Genomic DNA, 26948 nt, shown 5'->3' on the forward strand with positions numbered 1-26948 from the left:
TTGTTCCTTAGACCAACATTGCCTAAAGTACAGGACGCAATGATCACTAAAGATATTCATTAGGTTTTTTTCCACTAAGATATATAGATATTCTTTAAAATCTTGCTTATCGGCTAAATGCTAAAACCAGCTTATTATATCAGATACAAAATTGTGTATAGTTAGTTGCCCAACTCAATTCTTGTGTTTGCACGTTCATAAATTGCGTGTTTGCTGTTTCTTATGCAGAATGTTTCATGGTTTAATAAAGATTTAAATTAACTATAGTTATTTGAGGGTGGGGTTAATCACATGGATAGCATAGGGGTTAAGTCGCTTCTTAAATATTTCAAAGACTAAATGTGTGCATTCTGTCTCCGAGGTATGGAAGAATTTTGTGCCAAAAGTATTCAACAAAGTTATCGCACTTAAATTCTCTCTCTGATTGGTCAGTTTGTTAATTTTCCATTACAGCATGGGTCTGACAAGTAATGCCTGCTGCAAAGGGACACTTATATATTAATGTGTTCGTTCTTTGTTATTTATTAAAAGTAAATTGCATCGTTACACAGGATCTAACACTGATCTACAAATGCTCCAGTCTTGCCAAGTTTTGAAATATCTTTTCCTATATCTAATTTGACCATAAAGAGAAACGATATGCAGCTTAATTTATTATAATATGTATAGCAAGGCTGTCTGAGTCTATATTGTTGATATTGCTGATATTGGTTTTTATATCACAATACTGTTGAATTCTTGAATCTGATTGGTCAGAAGGTGTTGATTAATTTTCTATTACAGCAGTTCTGACAATAGTTCTGCTGCAAGACAAATCACTGGTTTATATTAATACACATATTTTTATTAGTTTATATTAGCACACTTTGCCTTTGTTTGAGGAAATGGATGAGATTTAATTCTGATTATTTGCTATAAAATAATATGTTGGTGACTGAAGAGTCTTTTCAGCTATTACAGTTTGTTGTAAAAAAACAAAAACAAAATGCAACCCTGGTAACTCTGTCTTCAACTGTCCCATCTGCTGCTTCTTCTCCACTGAAAATGTTCAGCATGATTCCTGCCCCAGTGGACCTGTATTAGCGCTTCTTGCAGCAGCATTGCAACATCTAGAAGGTTTAAAAAGTATGGAGTTGTGAATGATGAAGTTATGAAGATTAACCTTTGCTGAACTGAGAGAAAAAAGAAGAGGCTGGTGGGGGAACAACTGTTTTGGCTGTTATAATTTCCCAAATTTCCCCTTGGCGATCAATAATGTACATCTATCTATCTATCTATCTATCTATCTATCTATCTATCTATCTATAAGTGATAAAAGGAACCTAATTTGCTTTGCATCAGGCCAGATGACACAATCTCATTAATGATTATTGTCCTATAACAGCACACCCCTTATTATTTTTCCTTATTGTTTCTAAAGTATTTACTGGAACTTGTTTGGCAGTCACACATAATTTAATAATTTACATAATTTAATGTAGCCTAGCAATAAACAAAGAATGGAAATGTGACGTTCTTAAACAAAAAAAATCGTCTGTTTCTTAACAGATTGTTACAGTTCAAATTTATGTCAGAAGAAAGTCATTTTTTATTTATGATAGGATAAAATATACTTTACATGATCTAAAGATACATAATTAACTAGAATTGGAAACAAGTTAACGTTTATTACCTAATTAGCCAAGTTACATTTGTAACTGTATTACACAGTGGAGGTAGATTCTGTAAAATTATGTAATCATGATATGTTTCTCAAGCCCAATCTGAAAGCTGAGCTGGATGTTTGTGCTCGCACTGACTGCTTCACCACAATGAGTGAGGTGCAACAGTTCACTGAGTGTTTGTGATAAGGGGGAGAAAGGAAACAGAGTAGTAAAGGGGGCACCATTTTTTTTTAAAATATGTTTGCCAAATATTCTTCAAGCAAAGAAGCTTCACATGGAGGCATCTAACTATTATAAGCCTTTTCCCATGAGACTGGTAGATGCTAACTTCATTTGTTGTGATAAGCCTTGAAGCCATAGCATTTATTTTGCCAGCTGTCACCAGCCTGAGGCAGGATTTGCAATTTCTTATTAACCCGGGAAAGACATTCATGGTATAACTCAACTCACAGTTACATTTAAATTCAAATAAGGTAAGATTCAAATATAAGAGAGTGCAGAAACAGCCACAGCAACTTGTTTAGATCCTGTTTCTGTAGAGTCACGTGATAAGAACATGCTGGCATGTTGGGCAGTCTGAGAAAAATGGAAGCCCATTTCCACTAGATGGAAAAGAAAAAGAAAAAAATCCATAATTTTTCATTGACGGCAATGTAGTAGGCCAAATGTTGACGTATTACCTCAAAAGTCTGTTTTATTTGCAATTGTGCTTTTGATTAGTTAATAGGAGCTAGCCATTGATGACTGATCCCATTTTCAGGCTCTACTTTCCATTCACACAAGGAATAGGAGTGATGTAGCTAACAGAAGAGAATTTGTTTGTTGGATGGTATGTATAGAAAACATGTATGCTTAACAGGGGTAACAGGTATCATGTATTATAGGTATAAATTCACCATTTGATATTTTAACAGCTATAAAACTATAAAAGCTAGATAGTTAGGTTATCCTGCTAAACAGCTTTGAGCTATGCATCAGATAGATTTGAATACCCCATCATCATACAGTATGTCAAAGTTTGAGCTAAAGTCAGAATTTTGAGATAAAAAGTCAAATGTTTTGGATGCTTAAATCATAAGTTTAAGAGAGTGAATAAAGATTTTGAGATAATAAATCAATTCTTTTGAGAAAAAAAGTAAAACATTGGAGAGAATACCTCACAATTTTGAGAGAATAAGTAAAAAATCTTGAGATAATAAGTGACGATTTTGAGATAAGAAGTCAAACATTTCAAGTCATAAGTTTGAGATAATAAGGAAAATTCTGAGATAAGTCAGAATTTTGAGAGAGTAAGTAAATATTTTGAGATAATAAGTCAGAATGTTGAGATAATACATCAGACTTTTGGGATCTTTAGTCATAAGTTTGAAGCAACTTTATTAAGTTTTTTGCAATTTTTTTCCTTTTTTTTTTACCTGGCAAAAATGAACTTATTTAATATACTTGTACTGTGTGACCATAACAGTGATTCTGAGGTTTTAAAAGTTACGTAACGTACACTAGGCATACGAATTACCATGATGCTTCGCGGCCCCTCTGCCTTTTAGTTACGGCTGAAAGAACAAAAGTGCCTTATTGTACTTCTACAATTAACAGCAAAGCAGAGAGTCAGAAAGATTAAGAGAGGAAAAACAAAGAAGACTGCACACACATAAAATCTTTTCATACTTGGGACATGAAAGGGACAAAAAAAAAGTTTTTGATTCATTTATTCATGAATAAATATTTGTGTATACCCCCACAACCCACCCCCACCCCCACCCCTCCCTCTAACCCCAACCACAAGTTCACCTCCTCTGTGAGGAAAGCAGTTGGCTTGTTTCTCAGCTCAACAGCAGGAGATTCTGCTCTCTCTGAGGAGGTGCACGTCAGTTGTGAGGGGAACTAAATCAGAGATGGCGGGCCAGAAAGCGGAGGATGAAGGGAAGGAAGATCGGGTTCACCTGAGACGCAGCATTAGTCTGGTGCCTGCAGTCTCTTTCATCGTGGGCACCATGGTGGGAAGTGGGATCTTCATCGCTCCCAAAGGAGTGCACATCAATACAGGCAGTGTGGGACTCTCCCTGCTCATCTGGGCGCTCTGTGGACTCCTCTCCACGTTAGGTATGCTTCAAAAACTTTTACCAGTATGATGTTTAACAATACATTACTGTACATACGAGTATGCAACAAGGAGAACCTCTAGATGTTTTTTTAATTATCACACCTGAGAAAATTAAATGGCTTAACCCCATATTACCACTTATACTGATAACAATCTTTCTTTCATTCAGTTTTGATATTATTGAGTACATTGAGTACAAAAACAAATTACTAAAATTGTATACCAATAAGAAATATACAGTATATACTCCAATACCATGTTTATTAGTGTGTTGCATTATGGATGTGATGATAGCCTCATGATGTGTCCTATCCATGTGAGTTACAGTACTGGGATGTAAAGATATTAAATTGGTGGCTAGTAGTTTTGACAGTATTAGTGTAGATGAATGTAGATTGAAATTAAACCACAGGGCTTTATAATAATAATAATAATAATAATAATAGGCAAAAGCCATAAAGGGCACAAAATAGAGAACAATAGCAGGATTCATGCATGGGGAAAGATTCCTGAACCTGAGAGAAGATTAGAAAATCTGTCCACTGAGTATGGCAGTGTGTCCATATAAGAGTAGTAAGTCAAAGTCCAGTGCAATGTTAAAGCTATGACTAAAACTAATCAGCAACTACATTTGAATAAAGTTTATAAAATACTGCCATAAACCAAAAAACCACAGGGCTATATAATGCCAGATAAAATTTACTAGCTCTTTGGAAATGTCAGACTTTTATCAAATTATGAGAGAGTAAAAAATACCCACGTAAAAACTGCATGTGATTTGAAGTTGCAAAGGTGTTTTTTTAAGCCCCAGGGAACATGAATTCGTAACCTTTTTAATTAGGTTAATATTGAACATGAGCTTATACAACATGCATATACAAAGGTACAAATTATTTCTGTCATTTATAAATTAATAAAAATACTAATAATGAGCAAAGTCTAGCCTGATGAGTCATAAACAAACCTAATGAGCATATCCTCCAGTGATAATTTCATAACTCCGTAGGGCTATATGTGTTGGGTTATACAACCCTCATTTTTTACATCTTGCCCCATGTTAAGTTCTGTTTATTTCTGTCCCTTTCAATCTCTATACAGCATTTTCAAAGTCGAATATTATGACGGCATTGTTAAAAGCATTGTAATATGTAAAAGAAATACACACAGTATATTTCAATTAAGCAATATTAAAAGTGTTGTAGGGTTTTTTTAGCTAACATTGTTGATCAATTTATGAACATGTTGTAAAGGATATGTTTTCTATTTAATGTACTTTTGTTATTGCAGATATTCAGTATGTGTAATAGATGTTATGATCATTTCTGCTGAGCCATACACAAGTCTACATCCCACTGCTTTACTGGAAGTTTCCGGGAATTAGGCTAGGCTTAATAAAATAAATGTAAAAAAAAAGATTTCGTGAAAATTGGTTTAACATAAACTGAGGTACAGCAGATTTTATCAGGGTAGAGCTGCATCATTTTTGAAGGTAGCTACTCAAAGTTAAGTTTGTAATATGATTTTCCCCAAGTGTGCTGTGGAAACGCAAACCTGACTGACAGGCAGTTAGAACGCTTCCTTTTGCTGATTGGTTAAATCCTGCGTGATCATCTCTTTTTCCCCCTTATTTACAAAGCCTGGGGCAGCCACAGAGACTGTTGTTTTCCCTGAACATTTAGTTTAATGTCAGATGTCAGGATGTGAGGAGAAAAAATTCTGAATCAAAAATCACTGAACCCCTTCTTTAATGTGCATCTGTCTTGTCTTGTGTCTCCTTTAATTCAGGTGCCTTGTGCTATGCTGAGTTGGGTACCAGTTTCAAAAAGTCTGGTGCCCATTACACATATTTACTTGAGACCCTTGGGCCACTTCCTGCTTTCCTGAGGCTTTGGTCTGAGTTCATTTTCATCAGGTCAGCTTGTGTCTGTTTGCATTCTAATTCATACTGCCTTAAAAAGCCCATGAAATGGACTGAGAGCCATGATTTGATTCTGGATGTTGTGAAACAGGAAGTCAGGGAAAGAGCCAGTAGTGTCCGAGATACACTATTGATGCTAAAAAACTATTGCTTTAATGGGTGCGTAAGAACAACTTATTTCGTGTCCATGCTTCATTAATGCCTTGCTGATTTAATAAGTATGCAGACTCAGTGTTAATGAATGACATAAAAGTTTGATTTTTGTGTCACTCCAGCATCCCTTGTCACTTGGGAAAGTCAGGGCTAAGCATGGTTCTGTTGCTCTTCTCTTTGCAGACCTGCAGTGACTGCGTATATTGCCCTGGCTTTTGGACACTATGTCGTAGAACCCTTTTTCACACCGTGCCCAGCTCCTCTACCATTAATCAAATTGACCAGTTTTCTTGGACTGAGTGAGTGAAATTTGTATACAAATTATATTTCTACTATGCCAACATCTAACTGAACAGTGGTGCAGTGTGTAGCTTTGACTCTCCACAGTTCTTCCCATATCCATGTGGGCTTCCTCTGTTTTCCTCCCACCTCCCAAAAACATGCTGGCTGGTTGGCTACACTGAATTGCCCCAAGGTGCTAATGTTTGTGTGTGTGTGCATCGTACTATGTGATGGACAGGTGTCCCATTCAGGGTGTATCCCCACCTCACGCCCAGTGTTCTCCTGAGACAGGCTCCGGATCCACCTCAACCCTGACCAGGATAAAGCCGTTTCTGAAGAGGAATAACATCTAACCCATAATAAGCAGTGACATACTGATTTCTAACTTGAACCCTTTTGAAATGATTAAGTCTTGAGCCCTTTTGAAAATAATTTTCTGCTGTTTCAGCATTTTTGGTGGCAGTGAACTGCTGGAGTGTATCGCTGGCCTCTCGTACACAGGTCTTCCTCTTGATCATTAAGCTCTTTGCTCTGGTTCTGATCATTGTCCCAGGAATTATGGCCCTGGCCAAAGGTAGCAAAGATTTGATACTGAACTATGATTATTATAATTGTGTGATCCAGCTATAGTGAACCGAATGTTCTAAACTTTGTTTTTACTCCCTCTTCAGGGCGAACTGAAAACTTCCAGAATTTTTTTAACTCGGAGCAGCTCACACTGACAAAGCTGCCTTTAGCCTTCTACTCAGGACTTTATGCCTATTCTGGATGGTGGGTAATAACATTTTTTCTCAGAATATTAAGAAAATAAATCTGAATCACAGCTCATTTTATAGTTGCCTCATTTTAGAGACTAAATGTAATCAGAAATCTTTGCCTTTGCTTTCAGGTTTGCATTAAACTTTGTGACCGAGGAGGTTATCAATCCAAAAAGGTGTGTAAAACTGGGAAAGAAAAAAAAAAGATCTGATTGCATTACCACATCAGTTCTTACTTTTGTAATTACACTTGTTTCTTGTATTTGCCAGAAACATTCCCCTGGCCATCATTTTGTCCATGGTCACAGTTACTACATTATATGTGCTAGTGAATGTAGCATATTATACTATGATGACTGAAGACGAGCTGCTGATATCCGATGCCGTAGCAGTGGTCAGTGTTAATGGAATTTCTATTTTAACAATGTCAAGAGCTGCTGTGATTTTTTTTTAATTAGCAATGATCAAATCATTCTCAGTCAGTTTCTTTTTCTGTACGGCACACAGACTTTTGCCAGCAAAGTCCTGCCCAGGATGGCATCACTGGTGCCCTTACTGGTGGCCTTGTCCTGTCTTGGGGCCATGAATGGGGGGATCTTTGCAGTCCCTAGGTATAAAGTCTGGTAGAAGTAAACGTAAATACAACATCATGTCTGGTTAATCAGTTTCCTCAGAATTTAATTACACAATGCATTTGTGCGTGTGTGTGTGTGTGTGTGTGTAGAATGTTATTTGTGGCAGCCAGAGAGGGACAATGGCCAGCTCTGTTTTCCATGATACATATACGAAGAAAGACACCAATGCCTGCTGTACTATTGCTGGTAATGTATTTTTGCTGTATAATTGCTGCTTCTATTGAGTAAAATATATTTCAGATATTACATGTGGCTCCTTTTACTGTTATTGCCTTTTTCTCCAAGGAAACCTGGAAATATGTTCCAGACTGTTTTTGTTGTTACTTTCATTCTTTCGTTCATTCATTCATTCATTCTTGATCATACCTTCGTCTTATACTGAAGTGCTGCTGAATACTCAATTCTGATTGGTCAAAAGGTTCATTCTCTATAGCACTCATTTTAATACATTATCACTTCTATAGTAACAACTTAGACAGGGACTTGTATGAAGGACATGCCACATAAACAGATTTTAAAATAATAATTAAATAGTCTGTGATTGTTGATATATTGAGGTTTTTTTGTGAGGAGACTTTATTTAATGTTTTTGGAAGGAATCAGTATCAGCGTCAGAGCTTTGTAACAGTCCTAATTACAAGGGGGTTTTGTTGGCTGGGGGGGTTTGTTTTCATATAACAGCATGGTCTGCTGTGTGTTATTTGTGTTGTGTGTATTTGTGTGTGCAATTTATACAGCGATTTGCCAATGATTACAAAATTAATTAATTAATGAACTGCACATTTTAACAGTTTATAGTTAGAGTTAATGTGGTGGAGCGTCCGAGAAACAAGTTAGTTCCTGTTCTCACTTACATTGTACACAAAATCTATTTTTTATTATTTTTGTTATTAGTCTTAGATTATATGGAGCAGCCACCATATAAGTCCACGTGTCTGAGCTATTCGTATAAAAAAAACCAATAAAGTATTAGAACGAGCACATTAATATAGCTTTGGTGTTATAACAAAATAACATACACCTTCTGACCAATCAGATACGAGCATTTATCCACGCTGTGGTATAACAGTGATAACAGGACCTATCTTGGTTCACAAATGATCCACAGCGTTTAATGTAACTATAAATGGATAAAACATATGACCTGTTGTTCTTTAATAAATTAAAAATTGCAATTATTGGCAAATTGCTGTGATGTAAGAGGAACAAAACATTTCACAACATGCAGTTACTGGAAAATAGTCAACTTCAGGGTAGTAACAGTAACTCTGCTTGACATCAGCTGCATACCATAACCCCATCGTTGATTATTTTCCTATAACAGCACATCCCTTTGTGTTTTATCCCTGACATATCAGTTGTTATTTTTATAGTCCCCTCTAATGATTATCATGTTGGCAAGAGGAGAAATTTATCAACTGATCAACTTCGCTTCCTTCTCACGCTGGTTCTTCATTGCCGTGGTAACACTGGGGCTTCTCGTCCATCGCTATCGATTCCCAGACCATCCAAGAGCATTTAAGGTTTATAGCTGTAATTAACTATGGCTATAGTCTTTTTATATCAGCTATTAATGATATTTTAATGATCTTGTTTGAAAAAAATGGATTATGTTATCTGTTCTACCGAGAAGACAAAAGCCAAATACTATTAGTTTTATTTACCTTGGTTTGATTTTACAAATTATCTCTTTTTTATGTGAGCCTAGGTTCCTCTGGCTGTTCCTGTGATCTTCACAGTGGTGTGTTTCTTTATCGTGGGTCTGTCTCTGTATTCAGACCCCTGGAACACAGGTTGTAGTTTCGCTGTTACTCTCACTGGAATCCCAGTGTACTACCTGACCATAAAGCACTCATATGTACCGACCCGTTGGAGAAAAGCCTTCAGTGAGTTACGCCTTTCCTTTCTCGGCCAAATGTAAATGTATTATTGCTGGCCATGATTGCTGTCCAAGCACACACTTCATTCACTCATTCATCTCCAGTAAACACTTTATCCTGGTCAGGGTCATAGAGAATGCTGAGCCTGTCCCGGAAACACTGGTTTTGAGGTGGGAATACACTCCGGCTGGGACACCTATCAATTGCAGGGCACCTTCCACACACACACACACACACACACACACACACACATACACACACACATACACATACATTCACACCCTCATTTAAATCTGGGGACAATTTTAAGCTCTTAGTGCTCTTCCAAAATTTGCATCCATTTTATAAACATGGATGTTTTCGTATACTATTAATATTTCACTATTACCATTAACTTTTAAACTAGTATTTGGTGATGTATGTAATAACCAGCAGTTTTACCCAAAACACTCATGTTTGTTTCTTCTCTTGCTCTGTTCAGATTACTGCAGTAAACAACTTCAGATCTTGTTGGAGGTGATACAGCAAGAGGTTCAGACCTACTGAAGGAGCACAAACATTGCACTAAGGGGCAGTAAACACTTCAGCTCCATAGTCTGCATTAAGACCCCCTAAAATTGTCAACAAAGCATCCAACAACCTCTCAACTGACTGCCATGAACAAGCCTATCAACTGGTTCTCAACAACATGTGAACAAATGTTCAGAGTAATAATAGAGTAACAGTAGTAGAGAGAGTAACCTGGCCTTCAACAAGGTGCCTGTAGAGCCTGTATAGACTGTGTAGCAGCTCTGTTGATTCATACTCATGCAACTACAAGCAAACGCAAATACTAACCATGTAATGCTAACCAGCAATCACTAGGCATTTAACTATGACAGTAGTGTCAATTTAATTGTCATTTAGTGAGAGTAATTTTATCATCAAAAATGGACTGTGAATCAGAAATGTAGTGTTACACAAGGGCATTGCATTCTGGCAAGTCCCTGGACTTTCCCTTTCAGTCTTCTGATAAGTAATGCAATATCTTCAATGACAAAATGATAGTGACAGTACACTGTGAGAGAAAAAAGAGAGTAAGAGTAAACCTTTTTTCAGTTACACACACATTATGGACTTTCTGTTAATGCAGATTTCATAATTCTTTAATTATTATTCAAAGCAGTTGTGTAGACTCAAATATTTGGTTTGTTTAAAAAAATATTTAAAAAATATAAAAATCCCAAAAATAAAAACTTAAAATAACTGTTGTTACCAGAATTAAAACTTTATATTTTACATCTTTATTAAAACTTTATACTATTAGGAAATGGATTAGTAATGAATAAGACAACTAAATAAATAAAAACACATGTTCTAGAATATTTTTTAGTCAAATGTAGGTAAAAGGCTGTGTGTGATTTATATTGACAAGACACTTTTCTCTTTACTGAGCAAACGCAAAATTTACTAATAATGGGCTATAATAATAATAATTTGTCAAGCTAGATACGAATGAATTCTTTCATACATTGCTCATAGGAGCATTTACATTTTGGTATTCCTGAAATTTTCTTGAAAAAAACAACAGCTTCGTATTGTGCAAATTTCCATATAAGGAAATAGGCTTCAAATCATATAACTAGTATGAAGTTACTACAGTTTTATACATGGGTTACACTATCAAGTGTAGATAGCTGATTTATTTCGATTTCATACACAAATTTTACCAAATTTTGTGAAACATAGTCATTTCATTTGAATGGCATTAATTAGAGAAATATTAAATGTGTGAGAAAAAATTTATAATTAAAGAAAGCAAGCCAACACAAATCCAAAATTCAAGGCAAATAAGACCAGTTATTCAATTAAGACAATAGAAATTGAGCTGTAGAAAATGAGGACTCTCTGCAATGGCTCACCACGTCGTCTTTAGTTCGGTTTGGCCTACGAAAACATTTACATACAATTTTAATAAAAACATTAATCAGTGAGGCTGTTTGTAATTACTGAAGGCTGTTGTTGCAAGTCAGTAAACATTTGCATGAAAAATATGCTTTTCTACAGCGCATTCATGAATTCCTTATTCAAAGGTACATAATATAAGCTCTGAATTTGTTTATACCACATTCTCAAGTGTGAAGGTGTGGATTAATTTCCTACAACAGCATGACACTGACTGCAGTTCCAGCTGTAATTTGAATGATAGCTTCATATTAATGAACTTCTAATACATTATCATTTCTTCTATCACTGTATCGCGTCTTGAAGACAGAGGAGTTCCCAGTTTGTTGGTTACTTATCAAGCTGCATTTTTTGTCTTGTTAAAGTCAAGAGAGAAAAACCAAATGATTGATTATAGCTTCTAAAAAATGAAAAGGGTGACGTTCATTAATAAATTAAAAATTGTAATCCTGCGCAAGCTAATCGCTGTGGTATTAGAGGAATAAAACACTTCAGGCCATGCTGAAATAGGAAAATAATCCACTTTAACAGTAACTCTGCTTGGTGTCGTATCACACCACCCCGGTGTGGATTGATTTAATAATTCAATATAACATCAATAAGACTAATATAACAGCATGTCCCATCATGCTTTATTTCTTACATAAGATGGGACTCTTAAATGATGGGGCATGGATACCACAAAATCTTTCAATGTTTCTTGAGTTTAACAACTGCCTTTACACCTCCAGTAATCAGTTTCGAGTAAGGGAGAGGGGTTTTGTCTTTTTTTTATTGATGCATATACAGAAGATGGAATATAGGCAGAAAAGGCTGACAACCAAAAATTTTAAGTTTCTAATTCTGTTCCCAAATTTCAAATCCCAAATTCCTAAAGGGAAAAACATATTTTAAATGTTTTATATAGTAGAGAGGTTTAATGACATGCAGAAATGTATATTTGTATCAAATGTTGGTGGAAAAAAAATAAATAAATCAATAAGCCTAAAAGCATAAATCAAGGAGCTGAAGTGGATTTTTTTTATAGTCTTTTATAAGATTTTTTTTTTAACAATACACATAGACTGTGATGATCATAACGAACAGCCAAAAATGTTTTAATTGAAAGCCAATGCATGCAAGAGTCCAGGGCTGGGTGATGTGCACAAACATATTATTATTTATTATATGAACTTGAATGTGATTTCAGATGATCCAGCACACCATGTAACAACTGCTACTCTGTGAACTATATGAAACCCTAGCAAGTAATTAAAACAAAATAAAAAAAGAAGGTATTTTTAAGTTAATGTTTTGTCCGAGAGGATTGGCGTAATTCAATAATTCAAGCTTTTACGCAAATCTGTAGCCTAGATTTTTACCAGCGTTGTGTTTTGCAATGGGTCCAGATTTCTTTGTGTACATTAGATGAAAATTCGATGTGCTTCATATCAGTTTGTTGTGGCATTGTGTCTCCCTGTAAACCGATTTTACTTTGCATCACCCAGCCCTAGAGAAACTATAATTCCTGCACCATAAATACAGTAGTAAGCTGCTGGCATATGAGCAACCAAGTGCCAAAACAAGATTGTTAAAGTCATAAGGTAAAAATATAAATCTCAGTTCTATGCTACTGAATATGAGGACTTGTTAACAGATTTGTTCCATTGTGTTGCTCCCACACAAAATAAACTATCAGCTTGAATTGCAGGTCTTTCATTCCCATCAATGCATTGGGTTACGAAGTTCACATGCAGTAGTGTCTACGTGGGGATTCTGTTAAATCTAAGTACTCAATTTACACATTTTAAAACACCTAAATACATATACATATACATATATATATTACAAATTGTGCAAATCAGTCAATTACTAAATACATTCCTTTGACGGTTTCTCACTCATCACTCCTTCTGTCTTTCAGAACTGGAGTGATAAATACACTCTAACTTGACATACATACAGAAAACAGACAGGGAGTTACACAAAAAAGCAGTGAGAATGAAAATACATGCACATGTGAAAGAAGCAGAGGCAGTGAAATCAGCATGAGCAGCTTATGTAGGAATGTGTCCAGGTTTTTTTTTTTAGCTTGGAAATGAACTATGACTGGCTGATGGTGCTTACGTCCAAGTCGTTGTGCTTCAGGGTGGACAGCCATGACAATCTTACTCAAGCAATGCTCTTTAATCCTAACAGATTAAAGAGAGTAACCAAAAAAATAAAAAACCTGACAAACCTGACGTCTGAAAATAGGTTGACAGGCTGTTGCACAAAAAGCAGTGTAGCTGAGGGTCAGATATTAAAAGTAGGGTAAAATGTCTGCATATATTAGCAAGGGGAAAAAAAACCCAGAGACACTGAGGCAGTGAAAAAGCGTGTGAGCAGCTTGAATAGAAAAAAGGATGCGATGTGGCTTATTTCAGCTCAGGAATAAACTGCGACCAGCTGAGGTTGGCCATGCCCAGGTCGTCATCCTCCAGCCCCGAGAAGCTGATGTCCACCAGGATTTTACTTAGGCTGTCGTTCATGGTGTCCAGCACGAGGCCCTCGGTGAGCGAGCGGTTAGCGGTTCCCGTCTGCTGCTCTCGAGAACAGGAAGTGAGCAGCTCACGGGGTGAACTGAATAGCGGCAGCTCTTTGAAGGGCGTGCTGCTGAAGCTCAAACCACTGTGCTCGTTCCGCTGCGGTGTGCGGATCGGGCTGAAATCCAGCACGCTGCGGCTCCCTTTGCCCAGCGGCGTGATCCTCCATGGCTCCAGGGCCTTGCTGGGTGTGGAGGAAGCCGGGTGGCTCCCTTTGATGGGCGTTTTAAAGGTTTCACTTTCCAGCTGGGGGTCACGCCGGGGCTCTGCCTCTAGCTCCACTTCCTGGAAGACGGAGATGTCCGAGGCCACTCCAGAGTCGAAGAACGTGCTGTCTGGGAAGAGCAGGACAGGCTCCTCGGTGGAAGGCGGGACTAGACGCTGCTTACGACGCGAGCTGCTCATCTCCTTCCGTTTGCTGCTGCAGGATTCGGCACTGACGGGTACGCACACGCGCTCTTCCTTCACTTCAGGGACTGGGGTAGACGTCACTGTAGAGCTGGATTCACTCTTCAGAACCTTTTAAAAAACATACCAAAGCAGCTGAGTTACCTCTCTTAGGTTTATCATCAGTTTCCATATGAGCAGAATTTACCTTGGGAGCGATGCAAAGCCTCTTGCACCCCGCTTTGGAGATGGGATTGGAGGCACTGGAACTCTGCTGAGGGGTAGACAGAGGGAGCGCAGCCGGGGAGGGCAAGAAGAGCGAAGGAGTCAGAGGAAGCTGAATGGGCACTAGGTACGAGTCCGTACGAGGCAGGAGAGGCTTCATTTTCCTCTCTGGAAACAGAATTTTTTTTTTTTTATTTGGCTTTATGTATGCTCTCTATCTCTCAAATCATTTTCAATGGTATGTCAAATATTATTTAAGATCTAATTTACAGTGCTGATATACCAAATGTAAAATAATTACGGGGTTTAACCCTGAATTTTCCCACAGGTCATTGTGTGTGCTGATTCACAAGCATTCAAAATTCGTCATTGCAAAAGTGTGAAAGAATTTGGATCAAAATATTAGGAAAAATTGAACGCTTTCAGTGGTCTTGTGAATAATACCAAACTACTTGATTTTTGATCAAATATTCAATACTTGAATACTTGATCAAGATACTATATACGTCTGAATATTTGAGAAACAAGATGTCCATATGGTGTCCATGTCATTTTGTTGATATTATTAGCAAAGCTGTATTGTACTAGAGCTGTTATGGTGCAGGTTGCATGTTTACCTGCGGTGCAAGGTGTAGCTTTCTTAGGATCAGGCATAACTCGCTTCTGTTGCTGTAAAGACACAAAACTTGTCAGTTTCCCAACTCTGTAAGCCACATATGCAGTTTTCCTTTACAGAGAATTCAGCCTGAACTGAAGAGGATGCCAAGATAATTAATCAAAACCCGAGACAAGACATAGTGTAGACATGAACATGCTTCCTGCTCTCTTCCTGCCTGACCCTGGCAAATCCTGGAATAAAATAAGTGTGATCTTTTGGAGACGGTGAAGCGCCATGTGTCCTCCCTGTCTGACTGCAGTGTGAGGAGGCATGGACAGAGGGAAGTTTAAAAAAAAAAAAAGTCTTACTTGTTGGTAACAGACTTGCATGGTTTGTGGGTAAGAGGGGGCCGCTGGATCAATCGCAGGCTGTAGCAGGGTAGGGGAACAAGAGGTGTGGCCACATTTGTAAAGAAATGTGAGATAAGCAAAAGCCATAAAAGTGGTTTAAAATGCAGAGAAGATTCCTGCCTATATGCTTACCTTATACACCTGGTCTAATGTGAGACAGCGGTTTGCCTCAGGCTTAATGGTCCAGTAAGAGATCTTGCCATCTGGTGTGCTCTCTCGGACGAACATATCATGCAAGGAGAGGTTATGGCGAATGGAGTTCTAATGAGGTTCAGGGGAAAAAAAAAAAAAAAAAGCAGGTAAGACATACGGTAATCACAGTGATGAACATTCTGCATGATTTCTGCCCTGTAATGATAAAAATGTTACAACATTTGCTATCATTATTTTTGATTTGATATTAAAACAAAAAATAAACAGTACACCGCAAAGATACAGTCAGTTACTTACCTTCCAACCCGGTTTAGCTACATTTCGGAAGTAGGGGAAATGGTCCTCTATCCAGTTATAGATTTCCTTCAGAGTCATCTTCTTATTTTTCTTGCTGTTGATCGCAAACTGGATCATGGCCATATAGGAGTAAGGTGGTCTTTCTGACAAAGGGCCCTTCACTGCACTCACTTCGTCCTCTGCATGCTGTGGCTAAAGCATATAACAGGAACTCGTTTTTAATAACTAAAGAAAATTTAGGAATCTACACTGCTTAGAGGTGTCTAAAGAGTCGTCGTCTTGCTGATGCAAAGTTAACTGTAATAAACAATGATTAAATGGCTTTTATTTAAAGTGTACTTTAAGGAAGCATGTATGACTCTAGACCTCTGGTGGAATGATACAGACTGAAGATTCAAAGGTTTATTTTGTCACATGTGCATTCGCAGCTGCGAAATGAGATGCAGCAACTCTAAAACTGAGCATAGCAAGAACAATAAATAAACTATACCTCTGGAAGCTGTACACAGCCATCTAAATTCTCTTTATTGGAATCTTTCTTTGCTGGCTCAGCACCAGCGACATGTGTGTTCATTCTCCCCAACCACTGGATGTTTGTCAGGCTGTCATCTAACGGACTGCAGTCTGGTTCATTTTTCACTGTCAATAATGCAAATGGCAGAATGAACAATGGAATACAGGCAGCCATAAACACCAAGTGAAGGGATTATTTTTATATATATATATAAAAATGATATACAAGTGAACACATACATCTGCTGGTTGGGAGAGGTTTGGCGTCTCCGGCTACACATGCTTCAGATCCGAGGTTGTTTTTACACTCTGATGTGGCATGGCTGAGGGCTTCGACTCCATCCTCCGCTCCATTGCTTCCGCTCAGCAAGATAAACTTGTTTGGCCCCTGTGCGCCGTGTTCCTTCCCCTTGGCAGTCAGCACATCAATGACACTCTGAAGATCTGCGGTTTTTGGTATGACGACCACTTGCGTGTCCGGCATTGTGGGATGGTCCATGATGCAGATGCCATCTGGAAAGGACTGCGCTCCTGGTGCCGTAGCAGATTTGCTCTGTGGCCCTTCAGCTTCATTTCTCTGAAATGGCAGTTTCCTCCTCTTGAGGATTATCGGCCTCCTGGGACTCTCCCTCATCCTGTTCATAGCCGACCGGATCCCTGGATAATAAATATCAAGTAAGGTTATAACATATATTATCTTAGAAATGAAACCATATTTATAATGTGACTGACATATCAGTCAGTGGATTGATGCCAACTCACTTCACTACTTAATGTTAACTAACCCAAGCTGAAATGTGTACAGTGCTCTCAAACAGAATTAGATTTAAGAGTCAGTATTTCCATTTATTTATCACATACCTTGAAATTTTGTTGACCTTTCACTTCGACCGAGAGTTATATGGCTAGTTTTCCACTTAACCTACACCCCTTTTGAATATCAACTATTTTAGTGACGTCTTACTTCTAGAACACAATACCGTTAAAACTGATCACAGTGCAGTCACATCATCTACTGGGTCTAATGTGCTAAACAGATAAGAAATTACAAATATACTGACATTAACTCATGTTTTGTCTAATATTATCTACTCAGCCAGCATCCGCAGTAGGACTGCTTGCTAAATACACCGCTAATTCACATTAGATTGCTTACCAGATTGCTAATATTGCTATTTTATGCACCTAGCTACTGATCTAGTCTACCGTCGCTACATTTTGATTAAAGTAGGACGATATTTTTGCAGATGCATTGATTTAAACCAGCCACATTACATTCTAGCTATTCATGTGCAGTCAATGCTAACACAAAGGACCTAGCTAGGTACTTGCTCAATGGCTACATTTATAAAACAGTCGCAAAATGTGACTAGAGAACACAATTATTGGTAACCAAGCAACCCAGTTAATATTAAGGCAAGCAAACCTTCATATTATGTCAGTTCTCAATTTATCATACGTCCTTTTTTTTATCTCGCCGTTGTAAAACCGTAACTTCATTGACTGAGAGGATGAAAGTCGCCACTTCCGTCTTCTTCACCAAGACAGTTTGAATTTTGGCGCAGACCTATCAATATCGGTCACGTGATCATGATCTGACCAATAAGCGCAGGTCAGGGTGCTGTAGCGAACCAATCAGAGGAGACACGGAAGTATAGCTCAGTAAAGCGAAGGAAAATTGACTTGGAAAGCTGCTTATTAAAGAAGAAATGTCCGGCATTTGAGCAACACTGATTTACAAGTTTGTCTGGAAGCGAACGCGAGTAGTTTAAACAGTATGTTGGCTATTAAGGCTGTGTGTATATTTAGAGTTTATTGCTTGTTTACAGGTTCTTAACGACGCGCGCGCGGTTTTGTTCCCCTTTGGAAACAGGGCTATGATGAAGTCTGATGCCTCGCGGTAGGCGGAAAAGGACGCTGCTGAATCCACTGAAATCTCAGCTGCTGTTTGTAGAACAACCCAGAAGTGGATCCAGACACGATTATGGACTACAGTTACGAAGCGCAATTAATCCAAGGTCCTTTGCATCAGAGCAATCACGACAAGGCGTCGCAGTTCATTCTTGGGTAAATGGAGCACTGCTTCAAACTCTTTTCAGGGGAAAGTAGCTAAAGCACGCTCAGAAAGTCGCTAGACCACGTCATAGACTAATTTAGATATTATTAATTCACCACGATCATTGGCATTTTACATTACAAATTAGGGTATATGAAGAAGGAAGATTTCCACTTAGAAAATAATCAAGTAGAATAGAGTTTTATAATAGAAAATAATGTCCCTGCTGAAAAAAAAAACAATAGAAATAAACACAGAAATTCTAATGGTTTCCACTATAAATAAACCGTCAGCTAACCGTTAAAACCATTACCATTATTGGTCCTTAATGGTATCCACTAGACATAACATACCACCAGTAGAAAGCAACAGATTACCAGTAGAGACCCACAGGAACCATTATAGTTTCCATTAAAACCAATACAATCCCCATTATAACCATTAAAACCCATACAAATTCTCTGATTTTTTTTTTTTTCCCCCTTCAGCAGGGGTATTTCTTAAATAATTGAATTCTTATATAAAGAAGTTGTATTTGGTCATAGCACGAAACTAAACTTTTGTGCATTTGCAAAATAATATAGTTTCTATTAATAATGCAGACAAAAAGAAGCAGTGACAGTGAGTAGTCGTGAAAGAAATGGCTGCTTTTCTTACTTGTGAATATCTAAAAAGAGAGTTTAAAATGAAGAATGAAGAAATGTGAGGGTGAGACAAACAGTGGTGGTCAGTTGTGCATGAAGAAAGTAAATGCAGGCCAAACTAATTAAACTAACTAATTAAATAGTTTGTCAGCCCAAACTAATTAAGTAGTTTGTCTATATGTACATTATTTGTAAACAACATTCTATTTTGGTTTGCATTATGGAACTGTAAATACATAAGAAGAGGTATTTTAGCGATTTTAGTAATCTAAAAAATAGTAAACAAAATGGTTTTACAATTTTGTAAGTGTGTCGTTGAGGAATATGTTTTTATCTGCTGTAGGTGTCTCCTCAGTTTACCTCACTGGAAGATACAGCAGTCAGATGTGGTGGGCAAAGTAAGAAGAAGAATCAGCTCCCCACAAGCACCTTAAACAGAATATCGCTTTCAACTCAAGTTAGAAGATCAGCTGTCTGTAAATACCCTAGTTTGTTATTTGATACAAGTAACTCAGTTCCACTGAGATGTCGCCGAGGTCTCGGTAAAAAGAGCGCTGTGTCACATGTTGGGGATTCTCCAGAAATGAGACCTCCTCAAGGTCACAGTGACGGAACCATTTCTCCAGTCAGCCGTGATGATACGCCAAGGCCGACTTCTCTAAGCACATGGAGGCATAACGCGAGTACTTCAGGAGCTACAGTAACCCCCAAACACATTGGTTTTGCGGCTGGGAAACTGTCAACACCAGGCTCTGTTACAGCACGTACATCCACGCCTGACACTAGAAGCGCTCTCACTCCTCCTCACATAGAGACCCCAGAAATGCGACGCTGTGAACACCCTGCTTCGTCTTCCATTCTCAGCCTCCTCTTTTCCCCAAATCAACCAAGAACTCCACCGAGAAATGAAAACGTGTTAGTGAGAGACACACCAGAGAGTGACTATGGGCTGAAAGTGACTTGGAGAAGGAGGAAAAAACTGATGAGATTACTTACAGAGCGAGGTCACCTCCTTGACACTGACGCCATGATCAGCAATCAATGGCCAGAAGTTGTGTGAATGGAAAAAATATCTATTTTTTCATTCTTTTTAACATCTGTTTTGACATTTGATGGACCACATACATGAATGTACATAAAAAAGAGAGAGAGAATGATTGTTTATTTCATGGGTGTCAAAGTTTGAAAATAGCTTCTTGGATTAAATATGAGTTGTTGTTTTTTTTTATCAGTACTGTACTCTTATCATCAAATGCATTAATGTTGCTTAAATGGATTTGGTACAAATTTACAAATTGAAATATTATCATGTTTCACCTCCTACAGCCTCAGCAGCACGTTGCTTACACAGCTGATGAAAGATTGTGTCCAGAATGTCCTGTTTCCCTGGGAACTTTGTGTACTACACTTAATTTGTATTACAGCATCTATTAAGTACTTACTGTTCTTACTTGCTGAATGTTTCTTCAGCAAGGTTGATTTCAGTCATGAAGGATTCAAACATGGGTCAGTTCAGCTGTTTAATAAATAGTGCAACAGAGGTGAATGCTCTAGAAAGGAGAATGTTCCCACTAGAGAACGCTGCCACTAAAACGTATAATGTATGATTACTGTGTGCTCCATTCGGTTTTTTCTTTTTGTTTTTGTTTTTCTTAAAAAGTGAGATTTTTAGATGAAATATGCTCAGATCTTGTTTGTTAAATAGTAAAGTCTGTGTAACAGTTCGTTGCTATTTGTACTGTATATTTTCTCTTCTTCTTCTTCTATAATACAGTAGGATTACTAGTAATAGTAGTTGTTTTTGTTGGTGCTGTTCTAGTAGAAGTAATATATATATTATTTTTAATATTATAAATTTTCTATGTTTTTACATAAAATAATTAAGTGATCTTGTCGAAGTAATAAGGGTTCTTTATTATAAATATATGTATTTTATATATTGTTTTTACATTAAAAAATAATTATATATGATCTTGTCGAAATAATAAGGGTACTTTAACTTCTCTCTGACTTCTACTTTAATTTTCCCACAATTCCTACAAACCGGAAGCAATAGAAGGCAAGGCGGAACTCCAAATAGCACCTTGTCATTATATGTAGTACACTAGATAGGGTGTAGAAGTCATAACTTCGTAGTCGATGTAGTGCACTTCTATAGGGAGCAAATATTCATTCAGGACTAAGCCCAAGTAGCAGTCGATAGTAAATATACAAGACATTGTAGCTTTAAACAGGTTTCCGGACATTCACTCACTTAAAGCAGCTTTAAAGTAACTCATTAGTAAACATTTCCTGTCACATAAGCGATGCTGGTTAGGGATTAATCCGCCATGCAGAGCGGCTCTTCAGCTTCAGCTGGCCTTGGCAGTCCTGCACCGGGTTTATCTGGGGGACACAGCTCAGGGCTGGTGGACTCCGCCATCGACCACTTCATCATCCGGAATGATTTTCACGCCGCGTTTGATGCTTGTGAGAAGGGACTGGAGATTTTAGCTAAAGCTGATGAGCAGGAACAAAGCTGGTGGGTGAACTGCAAGCAACACGTTTGTTAAGCCACTAGCAATGTGCAAGACGTTTGTAAGCTCCAGAACGAAGCGTCGCTTTCCTGCCTGCTCAGTAGTCTAGTGGTTAGCGCGTTTGCCTCCCATCTGCGGGATTGTAGGTTCGATTCCTATCTCCGTGTTGTTGTGGAGTTGTGTTGTAGGCTGATTGGTGTGTGTGTGTGTGTGTGTGTGTGTGTGTCCTGCAATGGGTTGGAATCTGGTCCAGGGTGTCCCCCAACTTGTCCCCTGATTCCCCTGGCAGTGGCTCCAGGTTCCCAGTGACCCTGTGTATGATAAGCAGTACAGAAGATGGATGGATAAAAGAGCATCCATGTGCTCCTTCAATGATCATTTCTATGATTTCTTATTTCTATGATAGCAGCTCATTCAGGGACTTGAATGGCAGATGCTTCATGTAACCCAAGTTATTTCAAATTACTTTCTGTTGTTTAACAAATAAAAACATTACTCAGTTTTCTATATTAAGGCATAGAGTTATTTGAATAGTCGGTTTTGACCATAATTAGTGGACAAGATGGTGTTTAGATGCTGGATTACTGGAGAGATATTGCCACAATTAATGATTCATTAAGCAAAAATTGTAATCATGTTCCAAGCAGACAACAGAAAACGATTCAGAATTTAGATTGAATGCTTGTTTATGCACATCTCTGGCTAAAACCCTTTAGAAAAGATTCAGATTTATTCTTCAGGAGCTGTTTATTTCAAAACCCAAGGTGACTGTGGAGCATAGAGACACAGCAAAATGGGTTCATTCATATAAATAAACGTAATATCGTATTGTTGTATATGCAGTATATTTATAATAGTCTGTGATTTATTTAGTGGAATTGTTTTGGACTTGATAATTTGATAGAAAATAGCAAAAATATCAACTAAGCCTGTGTGTTTTCACAGTTCCAGGCATGGAGAGTTGAAAGCAGCGCTCTGCATAGTTGGAATTCAAGCTCTGGCCGAGTTAAACCAGTGGCATGACGTCCTGACTTGGGTTTTGCAGCATTATGGCAAAACAGAGCAAATTCCTGCAAAGATCATGCAGATGTGGTAAAAAATGTCTACCTGACACATTGTACATGAGGGATATTTGGGTTGGTATTTACTAATCAGGATAACATTTAGGCAGCATGAGTGATGAAAATCACAAAAAAATATTTATATATTGAGTTCAAATCACAGTCACACCAAAGAATCATTTCCATGTTACAATGTCACAATGGCGATGTTTATAAATCATCTGTGAAAGATGATTTGCAAATCATTTATAAAAAAAAAAAAAAAAAAAAAAAAACCCTGTAAAAATAATCACAATATTCTCCCATATTTTCAGTAAGCAAGAAAACGTAAGGAAATACAAGAAAATCTAGTATAATAAATAATTTCTTCTTTTCAATTCAGTTGCATTTCCCATGTCTTTGGCAACCAACTGAGCTAACTGTATTCATCAGATGAGCTTCATGCAAGCAGGAGAGAGTAAGGATAATAAATTAGATGTGTGCTGCATTGAAGAGACATGCAGTCTATCCTGTTCAGTCTAACTGGCTTTATAATAGAGCTATAATAATATAGCTCTATCACATAGCAGCGGCCAACATGTTCAGCTGCTGTTCCATCTACATTCACAGCATTCTTCTCTACACCAAGGTGTCTGAGCAGGCAGCGGTGCAGGAGGCAGTGCGAACTTGGCTACACTACTCCTCGAACATGAGTCTGTCAGGTTACAGCAGCGTGGCCGAGCTCTACATCCTGCATGTTCTTCTGCCACTGGGTCAAACCGCAGAGGCCAAGGAGCTGCTGAAGGATGAAGTGGGACAGGTTGCCTTTACTGAGGATCAGAGACAAACTGCACTTACAATACTCGAGAATCATGACGCTAGAAAGATGAACCATTCTGGTCCAAGCCCTGATCCCGTCCCTGTGGAGGCAGAGAAAATGATTATACCTCAAGGTATTGTTTGTTTTGTAATATTAAATAACAGTGAGGGTGATTCCACACTTAGGCTTTAGGTCATTATTGTCCCATTGATATTACATTTACAAATATGTAAAATATAAATGTAACACAGGTAGAGTGTCCTTTACAATAACCTATGTTTATATTTTAGAAAAATAACTTATATAAAGCACGGAGAACAGTAAATTTTGCCTCTCCCAGCCGACTATAATTACACCTTATCTAAATATAATCATTAAAATCTTACTCTTTTTGCATTAATATGTGAATCCATAAAACAAGCTTGAAATATCATTTTCCCTGACTCATCCATTATAGGGTATGAAAAATGTCCTGCAACATTTTCTCACCCGTGTTACCTGAACACATTCACCCATATGAAATGTTTGGAATATTCCACGTTAAGCAGGAAGTTGCATGATATGAATTTCCTGGAGACCAGAAGAAAGAAGAAGAAAATTAAGTTCTTTTTGAAGAAAGAAAAAAGTTTTTGTTAATGATATTGTGATATTGACTGATGAGGGCATGTTGAATGTACAGACCTGTTACCCAAATTAAATAATGCGGAAATGAACAATGTTTTAAGTAAGACTTTAGAACGTTGTTAATTTCCACATGCCATCAGCATGGATGCTAGTTAACCACAATTTGTGTATTTGCTAAATTTATACAAAAAAGCCTCTTATTTAAAAGCAAGATGCAGCCAGTTCCAGAGAAGAAAGCTTGTAGAAAACATTTAAGATGGGTTCTTGTTTGAGAGGGGTTAACACTTATGATTTGTTAGATTCAATGTTGAAAAATTAAAAAAAGGGTAAATGGCACCACAACTGTGGAATGACATGTTAGTAGAGTATAAATGTTTTGTACATGAAGCTTATTAACTCTAAACCTGGTTTATTGTTCAGTTTTTCATCCTAAATCGTAATATTCAGTAACTAATAGAAAGATGCACTATATGGCCAAAAGTTTGTGGACACCTAACCATCACACTCATATGTACTTTTTGAACATGTCAGTCCAGATTATTTTAATTAAATTACTCCATATTGTTTCAGGGTCAGTGGTCCGGAAGTTGAATGCTGTTATGAGGTTGTTGTACAGAGGACTGTCTCTGGCGGGTGTCACTGCCTGGTCACGCTTTATTCACAGAACTGCTGTTCTGTTATTCCTGCTCTACCTGCTGCTCATACGTATGGACCCAGGTGAGGAGATTATCTCAAAAGACTAATATAAAATCTCAAAAGACTAATATAAACTATGACTGTAGATAATGTGCATGTCATGTTGTATCTTAGTTAAGCATACCAAAATTAACCGATGACTGCATGTCAATAGAGATTGTAAGAAATTGAGTCTTGATTATACTGTGTGTTTCATTTGCAAAATTATTCGAGACATTTATTATAAAGATATTATGAAGAAGATATTATAAATCATCCATTTGGATCAAAATCATTTCAGTGTTAAAACCCTGGCTCAATAGAAGCAACGTAAAAGAGTCAAGACAGCAAATTCAAATAAGACAAATTTATATATTTATTAGAAATAAATGCAACTGCATGGGAGAGAGAGAGAGTCTTTCACAGGCATCCAAGCGAGTGTCAGGAAAGTCCATGTGCTGTTATTAAGTCAACTCAAAAAGAATAAATGTTAGAAAATGCAACAGGCAGAAATACACCAGACGTAAACACTATTTTTGAATGAGAAACACAACTTCAGTATTTAAAAATCTGTCCTGTTGCTCCTATTTTTTTTTTTTTTTTTACTTAAAGACACAATTTGCAGTAAATCATGCTAGATATACAATCTGAAGCTGAACCATAATGATTCACATTACTGAATCTCCTTATATATACATCTCAGTTACATCTCAGGAGCTCTCATAGGATATGAATATTTTTCCGAACTAACAGGCTTTTCATGAATACCAAATTTCTTGTTGATAAATGAGGCCCAATAAGTATAAATTATTTGTTGTGTGATAATATTTCCAAAGGTAGAACTCATTTCAGTTTTTTTTTTTATTAACTGTGTTTTGAATGCACATGTTAAGTCGATATCCTGTGTTACCATCCTAAGAATGAAACTTCCTGCACACATAGTATTTTATTTTAAGCATACGTTGTTGTGTTTGGTTTAAAAAGCATATTCAAAAGCATATATCCTTAATCCACAGCTTTGCCTTCAGCTTACCCATGGATCCTCCGGCTGTATGGACTCTGGCAGCAGATGTGGAATGCCATGTTTGGACCATACTACAGGGCTTCTTCCTGAAAAACACATTTGTGCACAATAAGCTGTAGAAAAACAACAAATGATTGTGAAAACACCGCAAACATGATTATGATTAACACAACCATGATATATGTGCCTGGGACTGCTTGCACAGAAAGGCTCTTGAAAAGTCATCACTTTGTGATGTGTTTTGTGAAGTGTTTGTAACACATACACCCTCAGAAAAAAGCTAAACTGTATTTTTCCTTTTCACTGGTGTGGTATGCTCAAGGGTAGGTCGTTTGTACCTTTAGTGTGTCCTTCACCTGGAAAGCATGGAGTGATCGTTTTCCACCTTTAATATAACATAACACACAACCAAATTCAAGTAAAAAAAAGCAAATAGAATGTAGTACATCATTCTAAAAGCTAATATAAGGTGCAGGCATTGTCCTTAAGGTCCAATTAAGTGTCTTAAATCATTATTAAAGGTATGCTACATTCACATTACCATGTAGAAACTGAACTAAACTGGAAACTAAAGGTATAAAAGATGTACCTAAGTGAAAAGGAAAGGCACATTTTAGTACCCTTTTTCCTGAGCATGTACACTGCAATTGAAGTTTGTTGCTCGCCGCACTATTATTCTTGAGATTTTACCTTATTTAAGATTTAGGGTGTTGAACATCTCTTGTTACTTAATAAAAATGAAGCGATCCAGAGTTTACAGATTCTGTATGTCAGCAGAGGTTAAACTGGGATGTGGGAGGTGGGGAAGCCAAACTTCTTTCATGGATGCCACCAATGTGAGAACAGTACAATTACCAGTTTGCATAAGTGTGCACGTCTTTTCCATAATGGGGCATGTTACTGTGTTCAGATTTAACAAATCGCAATCAAACTCATGTTAAAAAATAATTATCTACCTGTCATCAATTAAGTGATTCTGATTAACCCCAAATAAAGACCAGCTGCTTCTGTAGGATTTCTTGGCATCTTCTTGGTTTCATCTGACTGCTAAAAGCCAAAGAGCT

The 26948-nt window shown here is 37.5% G+C and overlaps 4 protein-coding genes across 5 annotated transcripts; 3 read left to right on the forward strand and 1 right to left on the reverse strand.

Moving 5' to 3' along the window:
• The first annotated feature begins 3480 nt into the window (after positions 1-3480).
• Positions 3481-11365, forward strand: si:ch73-352p4.8 (cystine/glutamate transporter). The gene is made up of 12 exons (XM_034312992.2): positions 3481-3767; positions 5554-5680; positions 6023-6138; positions 6570-6695; positions 6793-6892; positions 7011-7055; positions 7150-7273; positions 7387-7490; positions 7604-7700; positions 8888-9037; positions 9223-9400; positions 9876-11365. The coding sequence occupies exons 1-12, from the start codon at positions 3560-3562 to the stop codon at positions 9938-9940; spliced, it is 1440 nt and encodes a 479-aa protein (XP_034168883.2). The 5' UTR covers positions 3481-3559; the 3' UTR covers positions 9941-11365.
• foxm1 (forkhead box M1) lies at positions 11184-17128 on the reverse strand. The gene is made up of 8 exons (XM_026923557.3): positions 16726-17128; positions 16463-16611; positions 15973-16164; positions 15655-15783; positions 15481-15540; positions 15132-15183; positions 14498-14682; positions 11184-14421 (listed from the first exon to the last, which is right to left on the reverse strand). The coding sequence occupies exons 1-8, from the start codon at positions 17126-17128 to the stop codon at positions 13735-13737; spliced, it is 1857 nt and encodes a 618-aa protein (XP_026779358.2). The 3' UTR covers positions 11184-13734.
• Positions 17129-18375: 1247 nt separating this feature from the next.
• rhno1 (RAD9-HUS1-RAD1 interacting nuclear orphan 1) lies at positions 18376-20909 on the forward strand. Its single transcript, XM_034313223.2, has 2 exons — positions 18376-18552; positions 19529-20909. The coding sequence occupies exons 1-2, from the start codon at positions 18376-18378 to the stop codon at positions 20243-20245; spliced, it is 894 nt and encodes a 297-aa protein (XP_034169114.2). The 3' UTR covers positions 20246-20909.
• Positions 20910-21228: 319 nt separating this feature from the next.
• On the forward strand, positions 21229-26899 carry pex26 (peroxisomal biogenesis factor 26). 2 transcript variants are annotated; one of them, XM_026923740.3, is made up of 5 exons: positions 21265-21706; positions 22647-22793; positions 23372-23694; positions 24756-24902; positions 25877-26899. In XM_026923740.3, exons 1-5 carry the CDS (start codon positions 21516-21518, stop codon positions 25972-25974), a joined length of 906 nt encoding a protein of 301 aa, XP_026779541.3. In that variant the 5' UTR covers positions 21265-21515; the 3' UTR covers positions 25975-26899. The 2 variants fall into 2 exon arrangements, with proteins under 2 accessions (XP_026779542.1, XP_026779541.3); XM_026923741.3 differs by lacking the exon at positions 22647-22793 and having other exon boundaries at positions 21229-21706.
• The last annotated feature ends 49 nt before the right edge of the window (positions 26900-26948 follow it).

This window comes from Pangasianodon hypophthalmus, chromosome 18 (genome assembly GCF_027358585.1).
Source record: "Pangasianodon hypophthalmus isolate fPanHyp1 chromosome 18, fPanHyp1.pri, whole genome shotgun sequence".
Taxonomy (NCBI): domain Eukaryota; kingdom Metazoa; phylum Chordata; class Actinopteri; order Siluriformes; family Pangasiidae; genus Pangasianodon; species Pangasianodon hypophthalmus.